Source organism: Schistocerca nitens, chromosome 5 (genome assembly GCF_023898315.1).
Source record: "Schistocerca nitens isolate TAMUIC-IGC-003100 chromosome 5, iqSchNite1.1, whole genome shotgun sequence".
Lineage (NCBI taxonomy): Eukaryota > Metazoa > Arthropoda > Insecta > Orthoptera > Acrididae > Schistocerca > Schistocerca nitens.
In genome coordinates this window covers 106,500,186-106,512,918 of record NC_064618.1, presented here as the reverse complement: position 1 = coordinate 106,512,918, position 12,733 = coordinate 106,500,186, and the positions used below count along the sequence as shown (strand labels likewise).

Genomic DNA, 12,733 nt, shown 5'->3' with positions numbered 1-12,733 from the left:
CTCTTTACACGAGCCATCACAACAACGTTTCACCAGGCAACGCCGGTCAACTGCTGTTTGTGTATGAGAAATCGGTTGGAAACTTTCCTCATGTCAGCACGTTGTAGGTGTCGCCACCGGCGCCAACCTTGTGTGAACGCTCTGAAAAGCTAATCATTTGCATATCACAGCATCTTCTTCTGTCGTTTAAATTTCGCATCTGTAGCACGTCATCTTCGTGGTGTAGCAATTTTAATTGCGAGTAGTGTATTAGTGACATGTAACTAGGTTTGCATTTTCTGTTCGTGCTGCACTCTTTTTAGGCACTCTGAGTACGTCATCGTCCTGCTATTGACAACACAGGGCACGCAGGCGAGTGAGCTGCAACGGAGGAGGCGAGGATGAGGTAAGAGGCTGGCAGCTCACCGCGTGGGCCTGCCGGCGCCCTTGGTCGGCGCCCTCGGCCGCTCCTCCGGCAGTGCCCGCGCCCACGCCGCGGCTCTGCGCATGCGCGCGCGCCGGCCGCTGCTTCTCCGGCGCTGCCCCGTCACCGCCGCCGTCGCCACTGCCGCCGATGCCGTTGCAGGCCGCCTGCGTGGGAGGGGGCGCTTCAGCCACCTCTGGAGTGCTGCCCCCCTCCTCCTCCTCCTCTTCCTTCACCGCGGCATTGCCCGCGTGGGAGCTGCTCTCCTGGAAAAAAATTGCCTCGTTATAATTGGCCAGAAGAGGAGAACTGTCGTTTCTGAGCCATTCGCTAGACCCAACAGGTGGCTCCGGAAGGTTTCCACTCCTCATAAGATGCGACGATGCGACGCAAACGTTACGTTCACTACTCCGGCCTCTTTTTTTTTTTTTTTTTACAAACGCTCCACTGAAAACTCATTTCTACCAAATCGTTTTATCCATTTACCGGATTTTTTACGACCGAAATAGGTCAATTATGACGTACCAACAATTACATGTATTACAAAACTGAAATCTTTATGAAGCTTCTTTAATTTCCATACGTCATTTTCATTTAGAAAATTCGTGTAAGTATTACAGTAATAATATTAAGAACTACGTCACAGCGTGAAAATCTCGTAATCAAAAAATTGATTAATCCATCCCATATCATTGGTGTTGATATTCATAAAACCAGGGATTGCAACTGGGACTATCGACACGCTGCCCCTCCACATCTTAATTACCTACAGCTCGTACGGGTCTCGTATTCAGCTGGCTGCCATTTGTTTCAGAAACCTCAGTTCACCAATACAGTAAGCTGTTCTGAAATCAAGTTAATTCACTGACGAAAGAAATATCGCCACACCAAGAAGAAGTTGTGCAACATAAACGAAAGTTGGTAGTCGTCTGATGGTCCTTGTTCAAATTTTGTGCAAGTCGCATAAGAGTGGCGCTAGTAGATTTGCTTTAAATACACGCTGTAACGGTCGTCACCGTTAGTTACCGTTTAGATTGGACGTGGTGCGTTGATGATAGTCAAGAATGCCTTTAAGGTGACATCAGCTCCTGGGTTTAAACGAAATCGTGTAATAGGGCTACAAGGAGCTGGTTATTTCTTCTGCGATATTGCAAAAGGACTACGCAGGAATGTAGCCACTGTACGAGGTGCATTCAAGTTCTAAGATCTCCGATTTTTTTTCTAATTAACTACTCACCCGAAATCGATGAAACTGGCGTTACTTCTCGACGTAATCGCCCTGCGGACGTAAACATTTTTCAGAACGCTGACGCCATGATTCCATGGCAGCGGCGAAGGCTTCTTTAGGAGTCTGTTTTGACCACTGGAAAATCGCTGAGGCAATAGCAGCAGGGCTGGTGAATGTGCGGCCACGGAGAGTGTCTTTCATTGTTGGAAAAAACCAAAAGTCACTAGGAGCCAGGTCAGGTGAGTAGGGAGCATGAGGAATCACTTCAAAGTTGTTATCACGAAGAAACTGTTGCGTAACGTTAGCTCCATGTGCGGGTGCGTTGTCTTGGTGAAACAGCACACGCGCAGCCCTTCTCGGACGTTTTTGTTGCAGTGCAGGAAGGAATTTGTTCTTCAAAACATTTTCGTAGGATGCACCTGTTACCGTAGTGCCCTTTGGAACGCAATGGGTAAGGATTACGCCCTCGCTGTCCCAGAACATGGACACCATCATTTTTTTAGTACTGGCGGTTACCCGAAATTTTTTTGGTGGCGGTGAATCTGTGTGCTTCCATTGAGCTGACTGGCGCTTTGTTTGTGGATTGAAAAAATGGCATCCACGTCTCATCCATTGTCACAACCGATGAAAAGAAAGTCCCATTCATGCTGTCGTTGCGCGTCAACATTGCTTGGCAACATGCCACACGGGCAGCCATGTGGTCGTCCGTCAGCATTCGTGGCACCCACCTGGATGACACTTTTCGCATTTTCAGGTCGTCATGCAGGATTGTGTGCACAGAACCCACAGAAATGCCAACTATGAAGGCGATATTTTCAACAGGCATTCGGCGATCCCCCAAAACAATTCTCTCCACTTTCTCGATCATGCCATCAGACCGGCTTGTGCGAAGCTGAGGTTGTTTCGGTTTGTTGTCACACGATGTTCTGCCTTCATTAAACTGTCGCACCCACGAACGCACTTTCGACACATCCATAACTCCATCACCACATGTCTCCTTCAACTGTCGATGAATTTCAATTGGTTTCACACCACGCAAATTCAGAAAACGAATGATTGCACGCTTTTGAAGTAAGGAAAACGTCGCCATTTTAAGTATTTAAAACAGTTCTCATTCTCGCCGCTGGCGGTAAAATTCCATCTGCTGTACGGTGCTGCCATCTCTGAGACGTATTGACAATGAACGCGGCCTCATTTTAAAACAATGCTCATGTTTCTATCTCTTTCCAGTCTAGAGAAAAAAAATCGGAGGCCTTAGAACTTGAATGCACCTCGTACATAACTGCTGGCAACGGTGGTCACCAGAACGTACGGTCACGAGAAGACTGGACTCCGAGCGGTCACGTTGCACAGTCTAGAGGGAAGACCATCGTGTTCGCTGTATGGCTCTGCTGCAACGTACTGCATCTGCAGCAGCAATTTGAGCAGCACTTGGAACCATAGTGACACAACGAATTGACTCTTACACATACGGTACTTTAAGGACAGCTCTGAGTCAGACGTCCTGTAGCATGCATTCCACTGGCCCCGAATCACCACCGTTTGGGGCTTCAGGGGTGTCTAGTGAGAATTCACTGGAAGGCAGGGTGTATTTTTGTTGTTTTTTCTGATGACAGCTGGTTCTGCCTCGGTGCCAGAGATGGCCATTTGAAGGTTAGATGGAGGACAGTTCAGGGTTTGCAACCAACCTGTGTACGTGACACATGGAGTTATGGTCTTGGGTGCGATTTCGCGTGAGAGCAGTGGCGCTCTCGTTGTTATCCCACACACCCTGACTGCAAAAGTATACGTCAATCTGGTGATTCGGCCTGTTGTGCTGCCATTGATAAACAGCATTCAAGGGGGCATTTTCCAAATGGTTAACGCTCGCCGGCGTACCACTGTTGTAACCCAACATGTTAATACAGAGTGTCGATATGTTGCCTTGATCTGATCGATAACCAGATCTGTCTCCAATCGAGCACATATTCGACATCAGCGGACAACTCTAACCTCCTCCACAAACAGCATTCACCGCCTCAGTAGTGACCGACCAAGACCAACAAGCATGGGGCTCCATCCTACAAACTGACATCCGGCATCTATACAACACACTGCATGCACGTTTTCACTCTTGCATTCAACACCTTTTATTAATGTACCAGCATTTCTCATTTGCAATGATTTATCTCGCGCTTACATTAACCTGTCATCTTCCAACGTTAGTCAAATATGTAACCTAGAGAAAAATATTCCCGAAATTTCATTACTCTACATGAATTATTTTTTGGTGTTGCGGTTTTTCCGTCAGCGTATTACCTGGGATAAAAGGCAGACGAGAAAAAATTAACATAGTGACATTGATTTAAAAGGGACAGCACAGTGTTTCGGTAGAGTGGCTTGGGGATGGGGAAGATGGGGAAGACGCTGCTCGGGGTGTAGGAAGCTACAGAGAAGTAAACGATAGATGTCACGATGGTCGTACAAGCCAAGCCATACTTGTCTTCAGAGGATAAAATCTTATTTATCAATTGAGTGACGCCGGCCGCAGTGGCCGAGCGGTTTTAGGCGCTACAGTCTGGAGCCGCCCGACCGATACTGGACATAAATAGTGGAAGATATGTACAATTATGTGATTGCCGATGAGACACTGACAACAGCGCTGACCTAATATACTTAGGAGAAACCGTACAGAGGCCTGAAGTGGAATGAGTATACAAAAACTAATCATAGGAAAAGCAGGAACCAGGCACATATTTACGGAAATAATCTTACGGCAATGTCATTTATCCTTGAAAGAAGGTTGAGAGGTCTTCAACCGGAAGGCTGGATTGGAAACCACCATCCACCAGGATGCTAACGAGAAGATTTCCCTCCGACCTTTGAACTAACTTCTTCGGCCATTTATGGGAGAGTCAACTGTTTATGTTGTACTCGCAAATATGTTGCATTTTTAAATTATCAAAATTTGCAAAAGGTAAATTGCAAAAAGTGAAAGAAAAGAAAAGCCGCACATAAAAATTGTAAAAATGACAGAGGATCGAACTGCAGCCCTTCAGATGTGAATCTGGAAATCAAGAACTGAGCCACCAAGCTACACAAGAATGAAAGAAGTGGTTTACAAAACCTTCGTTTAACAGATTCTTGAGCATTGTCCGTCAGGCGACGACCCTTCTCCAGTTTGGTTTAACAGAAGAGAGAAGACCCAACAAAAATCGGTAGTGTTGTCACTGGGTCGTTTTGTGTTTCGTATCAGCTCAGCCACCTCCAATGGCAGACGCCACAGTAGAGATTTTGTACATCACAGAAAGATTTACTGTTGAAAGACGAGAGTGTATGTTCCCAGAAAGGTTGCCCACCGTATTATTTCCTCTCACAAAGGTCTGTCGTAGTGATGGAGGCTTAACGACAACCACTGTTCTCAAGCACCATTCGTGAATGTAATGTGAGAAGATCTGGGAATCTGACACAGAAGAAATGTATTGGACTGTGGGAACGTTTCAACGGTTCAGTCACCAGACCCAGATAGAAACTTTTCACCTCTACTGCAATAAGCGGGAGAGAGTTCAATTAGACTCCTATGTTTGGTTTTAACCTAGTAGCAGGAACCATCCATTTTTAATGCTTGGCGGGTAGCGAATGTTTTTTCAATTCTCCAGGGCGAAATAATTATAACAAGACTAAGTATATGAGACTGAGCAGTCTGTCCTTTCTAAATGATGACTGACACGCATATCAACTAGGCTAACCATGTGAAACAGTATTTCACAAATTTGCTGGGACTGTGAAAGAACTCTACACTTTCAGGCAATTGGTCTGCATTTTTCTGGATACTGAGAGCACTTTTAGCAATACAATCTTGAAATCTATGTTCTGAGCTGCAAAAGAGCAAGGCAGTAAGACCACAGCATGCAGGTGGATTAAGAACATGCTGAGTGTATGAGAAGTAGGTGGCACAATGATGAATGAGGAAATAGTGATCAACATCACCTGAGCATATCCACAAGCAGCGGTTTAGTGCCCACTACTGTATAACCTAGTGGTGAATGAACTCATCAAAGCGGTAAATGCTAGAGTTTACTTTTTCGAACGATACATACACGATTTAGTCACAGTATTACTTTGTAAGTTCATTAGTAGCATTAGAAAAATGGCATAGTGCGCATTTAACATAGTACAAAATTAGTACTGCACACTCGTGATGGGAACAACCGAATGAAAAGAATCGATTCATCAGTTGTTGGAAAACAGTCCACTCATTCAGTTGTAGTTACATGTATAGTGCGCGCAAAATGCCGTGGCGGCTAGATGATGCACATTCGGCTAGGGAAGCGTGGGAAGAGCGGCAGTGGCGCGGAGGTGGGGGTGGGGGGGGGGGGGGGTTCTACACACTCACACTTGCATGACCATTCAAAAATATATCACCTCTTCTTTGGTTAATATCTAAAAAGAATTCCACCGAAAATGAAGAGATTTATTTTCGCCTAGTTTTCAACCATTTGTGACTTTCAGAGAAGAGTCACGAGTGGGGAATTTTGAGTAAAACTAACATATTTCTCTTCCTGCCACGTTAAAATTTGTTTCTTTTGTCAAAACTCACCCGAATTTACACAACTCACCTCACTAACATGTTGTGCAGACGCAATTGCGAGAGAATTCTGAAACTGTGGTTTATTAAGTTGTTAAGTGAGGAATGGAGGAGAAGTAAGGCCAGTATCTTATAAGAAGAACATCCTCGATACAAAATAAACATTTAATGACTTCATTTATCTCTTTCCAAAACCCACAAAATTTTTTTCTTTCACTAGCTATCTAAGACCATTACAAATTTTATTCTTTCATCGGAAAATTCTGTAGTTATTGGAATAACACGGTAGACAATGAAGTATTGCATAATAACCATACGGCAAAATACTTTCCTCTTTGTAGGCTATTATTTGCGAAAATCTCATTCCGATATCTCAAATCGTTTATGAAGTAAGAGGAATGTTGTGGCTATTTCATTCTGGCTTTATCGCTGGCTCAGTGCGATCGCAAATGAGTGCACTACATCAGATCGATTCTCTCGAGACTGGTGAGAGTCTAAAGAAAAATTCAACGTGTTAGCTACATTTCATACGCAGCAACATATTATGTAATATGCACCAGATGGAAATTATTTACGACCACTTCTTTTCATTGAAAACTTTTTCGAATTTCGCGCAGTGTCTTAATTCCACGTAAATATCACAATAACTGTGATCATTTAGGAAATGATGGGCACATCTTACTGAATCTGACGGGGCTCAGGCATTTTCCCTGCCTCATGATGACTGGGTGTTGTTGTGTCGTCTTTATCATCATCATTCATCCCCATTACAGTCGCAGGAAGGCAATGGCAAACCACCTCCATTAGGACTTTGCCTAGTACGGCGGTGTGGGTCTCCCGCATCCTTCCCCTACGCTCTGTCACAGAGTATGGGATTTAATCTTCATCAACTACTGAGAAAGACTGCACGTCGTACGCGGCGACTACGTCATCGTCGACCGGCCGAAAGGTGGCAAACACTTGTCGGCCTCTCCTTTGAACAAACGGATGAACTAGCCCAGCTCTTTGGACAAAAACCTGTCACCGCGCATCGGCCACCGTATCCAGCGTGATCTGTATCGGTTGAATTATTCATTCATTCTTTTGGGAAACCAGTCTGGGGTAGCAACCGAATGAAAACGATCTATTCAGTTTGTCGGACTACTCATTCACTCTTTTAAAGGAAACCAAAATGTGGGAGCAACCCAATGAAAATAATTATGTCAGTCGGTTGTAGTTTTACCTGTCGGTAGGATTATTATTCACTTATTTTCTCTAGTGAAAGCAGTCAGTGGTAGCAATCGAATAAAAAGATTCGACACCGATGTAGCTTTGGATACTGACTGGATTATTCATTCTATCTTTATTTTCAAGTGAAACAACCAGTAATTTTTCGGTCGGTTGACCGTTGTGTTCATTCTTTTAACTATCCATTCTTTAGTGTTGTACATGACCGCTCTATCCATTCATTCATCTGAGTGAAACTAGCCTGCATTAATTTAATTCGTTGAACTAAAGCCGTGCTATATTATACTGACAGCGGGTGGTCCTAACAGGAGATGTATCTCAGGGATATGCCGAAGTTAATATAAGTAGTTTACAAGTTAATTTTATTATGTACTGAATGGAGTAATTTTTCTTTTCATCATTTAAAACTGAGTCATGTATTGTTGTGGATTAAATTGTTCCAGGTGTCATTAACGCGAAACTAATTAACCTGCCGTATCGCTGGGGTAGGCCTGTCATCACTTAATTGCCGACCCCAGACAAATCTTCGAAAACTCCGGAGATGTGGGTCAAATCGAATTATTTTCCCCGGACACACACACAGGCTGTAGACGATAAATTGGTCCATGGCCAGGACGTTGCGTGGGGAGCGGGGACGTAAGAGGGGGAGGGAATATTTTCTCGCTTGCCATGTTCGAGCCGACAACGCCAGCGGGCGCACGCTCCATCCGACCACCAGATACACACCAACATGACAGTCACAAGGATTTGTGAAAGCTCATTACAAAGACGTTCACGTTCAGATGTCGTATTAATTTGCAGTAAGGAATATGAACGTAAATGAAATGAGTTTTATACAGCTCAATTAGTAGAAGGCAAATGACATTTAAGACATTCAGTTGTCTGGCGGGCGGGACGACTTCGCGGTGTATGCGATCGCCCTTTATCAGCGGCTTCTCACTGTCTCAAAGAAGCATGGAAAATACAGGGTGTTCCAAAATCGACTTTACAACTTTGATCATATATACAGGGTGTTACAAAAAGGTACGGCCAAACTTTCAGGAAACATTCCTCACACACAAAGAAAGAAAATATGTTATGTGGACATGTGTCCGGAAACGCTTACTTTCCAAAAAATGGTTCAAATGGCTCTGAGCACTATGGGACTTAACTTCTGAGGTCATCAGTCCCCTAGAACTTAGAACTACTTAAACCTAACTAACCTAAGGACATCACACACATCCATGCCCGAGGCAGGATTCGAACCTGCGACCGTAGCGGTCGCGCGGTTCCAGACTGTAGCGCCTAGAACCGCTCGGCCACTCCGGCCGGCCGCTTACTTTCCATGTTAGAGCTTATTTTATTACTTCTCTTCAAATCACATTAATCATGGAATGGAAACACACAGCAACAGAACGTACCAGCGTGACTTCAAACACTTTGTTACAGGAAATGTTCAAAATGTCCTCCGTTAGCGAGGATACATGCATCCACCCTCCGTCGCATGGAATCCCTGATGCGCTGATGCAGCCCTGGAGAATGGCGTATTGTTTCACAGCCGTCCACAATACGAGCACGAAGAGTCTCTACATTTGGTACCGGGGTTGCGTAGACAAGAGCTTCCAAATGCCCCCATAAATGAAAGTCAAGAGGGTTGTGGTCAGGAGAACGTGGAGGCCATGGAATTGGCCCGCCTCTACCAATCCATCGGTCACCGAATCTGTTGTTGAGAAGCGTACGAACACTTCGACTGAAATGTGCAGAAGCTCCATCGTGCATGAACCACATGTTGTATCATACTTGTAAAGGCACATGTTCTAGCAACACAGGTAGAGTATCCCGTATGAAATCATGGCGGTGAATCGAGGAAGTACAGTACATACTGACGAAACTAAAATGAGCTCTAACATGGAAATTAAGCGTTTCCGGGCACATGTCCACATAACATCTTTTCTTTATTTGTGTGTGAGCAATGTTTCCTGAAAGTTTGGCTGTACCTTTTTGTAACACCCTGTATTTCAGAATGGGGATGGCTAGAAAAGTGCGGTTTTCGGCACAATGTTCATAAATACCTACGGCTCTAGTAGCCGCTTAACAGGGTTCAGTGTGTTAAGGTGACCATATTTTCTACGTCCAAATTCGGGACACATTAAAAAAATTTTGACACTGCAAATAACGTCTAAATTTAACGAAACAAATGCAAACTACCACTTTGTTACAAATAGTACATTAATTTATATTTTATTAGTGCCTTCTAAGATGATGGAGTGCGAGAAGACATGCTGTATTCATCAGTGCTGCAAATTTTCTTGAGCCTGCCTGTATTCTTCATCATCATTATAAAAACATTCGACCCAAGTTTCATCATAACGCCAGTCACTAACATTGATTTCGTATTTCCTACAACAAATTCTGTTTTCTCAGTGCTCCATACATTACTCTTTTGGGAAAATACAGTCTCAGTAACAGCATACCGATACAGGTGAAATGAACGCATAATGCTGGATAAATCGTTTCGTAATTGTTAAAATACAGGACAAATGTGTGTCGCGAATTACTTTAGAAAAAATTCGGGACAGAGGTATGAAAATCGTGATTGTCTCGGGCAGGGGGGAAAGGGGGGGGGGGGGGTGGTCACATCAAATGTTTATTCCGTCTGTAGCACACAGGTTATCTACGTGATATTCCAGTTCGATGTGTCCGGCCTAGGATCCTCATTAGTGTGTGCTATTGCTGCTCTGATGCTGTTCGTGCAACTTCCACCCAAAGAAAAAAATGTAACAGGGTTCCGCAGGACAGTGTCAGACTTAGTCTGTACCAACCACTCCACACTTTGCACCAATTGCTGTAATATGGACACACGATACCTAACAAGGGAAAACAAGAAGAAATCAACTTCAGGCGTGTGTGACATTATGCCGTTAACCGCACCTTTCTACCTATTTCCATTTCCAAAATATAATACTTGATCGAAGATTTAAAATCATTTTGGAACATACTGTATGTTTATAGGAGAGCGTCTAAACGTGCTAGCCGCTGCGTTTTTAATAGACTAAAACGAAGAAATTACGTATGGTTCGGTGCTCCTTTAATGAATTTTAACTAAGGTTTATTACTATCTATTTCCAAAAGAGCGAATTTCAACAGGCACGAAAAAAGGTCCAGGTTTATCCCTGACAGTTGTAAAAATTCCTTCCAGCACGCAAGTGGACGTCCTCAAAATTAGAGCATATCCGGGGAAATTTGGACTTATTGCATCCCTAATTGGGGATGCAAAGATGAGCGCAGTGGTTTCCTTAATGATATATGACGAGGAAAGGAATCTTGTCTCGTTTTAGCAACAGTTTTCATTCCATTATATACGCAATGTGTCATGTCATAATGTCCACAAATGCAAAATCATTTTATTCTTCAACCGTTTATTTATGTGGAAGATAAATATTTTGTACAGAAAATTACGTCCCCAGCTAAAGGTGTCCCGAGACGTTTTCAGTTTTGCAGATAGTGTCTCTTTACAAACTCACATGCACATATTTTCAGGACTATCTGTACGACGTTAGGGATCTGTATGGGGCTAGGAGAGATTATTTATGTCCGTTTTAAAACCGTTTTATATTAAAAAGTTTCTCTATTTAAAAAGTTATTTTCTGCTTCTTAGTCTCGTGTGTGAGAAATTTTTCAACTGAATTAAAACATTTTGATGAGATTGCAACAGAGACATGTGGTAAACATCAGGTTTATTTCAGTTTCTCTTCAAATGAGTCAACAAAGATATTGCTTCCTAATATGCATATCTCGCGAAAAGACCGCCAATGTAAAAACGAGTGAGTATCGAGTTTACAGAGCAGCTTAGCAGCAATCGCTCTTAGCTGCGAAATATTAGCGGCTGGAACAGGGAAACAGCACAGGTACACCAAGTACCCACTGTCCGCATACACTAGATGAGAAGGCGAGTTAATATTGCATTTTCATTTAGTTCTGCACTAAGTTGAAAGTTTCAAGTCTTTAGCTTATAGGGAAATTAGTTTGAAATCAACTGCAAATTTGTACTGAAAAAGAGAAGAAGAAAAAAACAGACAAAAACAGAGCTAATAAAAACGGGTTGAAAAGCGATTGTTCATACACAAATCTATATTGCAGTACAAGATATTAAACTTTTAAAAACAAGAAAAAAACGATATTTAATGCCACAATTATTTCAGTGAGTAAATAGAAATACATGTATTTTTAATATACCTTGTTTTTAGAAATATACTTTTCATTCACATCTCCTTGAAATAAGATACTTTATTTGTTTCCAAATAAGTTGTCAACCCTAGTCGTGGTTCATGTATAACCGAAAAGGCAGAAAAGGATGTAAGTAAAATCTCTCAAACACGATGAGCGAATGAAAACTCTCATACAGCTGACGGCCGGAGAGACTGGTTTCATTCGGTTGTTTCATTCGACTGAAAAAAACGACTGAACTAAAGAAACAATCGACTGACCAAACGATTGTTAAATACAGTCGATTGTCCCATCACTAATGGGAGCAGAACATTAGGGTTAGTCCCAAGAAAACCGTTGTAGTGCAGTTCGCAAAGAAGCATGTCCAGGATACGTACTACAGTCTTCACCTCTTCTATGACATTCTGCCAGTAGAGGGAGTAGTGATCTAGGGAGAACCCTGAATGGGAAACTATCATAGATCGCTCACATAAAGAATATATTTTCCAAGGCAAAATGTGCTCTTATATGTAGTAGAAAAGCCTGTCGTAAAAGCTCGGCCCAAAGCCCCAGAAGTATGCACTGGATAGACACCTCAGTATTAAGATCTAATAAGACACCTTAGGGGCTACAGGATAGTGGATTAACACATAGCAGAAATAGCCCTGTCAACGACCACCAAAAAATTCTACTGTCGTAAAAATTCGTGCAGTCGCAAATTTCTGTATACTGGTAGAATGGGGAGGGGGGGGGGGGGGGGCAAGTGTCATCATCATCATCACCATCATCAACATCAACATCCTGTCCGGTGGGAGTGAGTGTGGGGACGAGTGTGACAGGGGTGTTTCGTAAACAACAGCATCTAGTGAAATTGTTTCCCGGTACAACATTGAACTACTTTACATTTGCTGCATGCGTTGCAAGGGTTGGGAAAAAAAATTAAGAATAGCGTTTTAACGGTATAAAATTGATGTTTATTGTTAAATGAAGTGGATTAGGAGCAAATACTGAATGTGTGTACCACAAATAAGTGCAGTAGAAACGTATTAACGGATAAAATGTTTTCTGGGACTGTAACAGGGAGGAGGGTAGAAGCATGTGAGTAGGTGCCTCGCCGGTTGTT

General features: G+C 43.1%; 1 protein-coding gene across 1 annotated transcript in view; it reads right to left on the bottom strand.

Annotated features, from left to right (window-relative positions):
• Nucleotides 1-12,733, bottom strand: part of LOC126259596 (RNA-binding protein Raly-like) — a 418,128-nt gene that overhangs the window by 20,831 nt on the left and 384,564 nt on the right. The window contains exon 9 of the mRNA XM_049956505.1: nucleotides 406-669. Coding sequence (XP_049812462.1) covers nucleotides 406-669 — 264 coding nt within the window. The remainder of the gene's footprint in view (nucleotides 1-405; nucleotides 670-12,733) is intronic.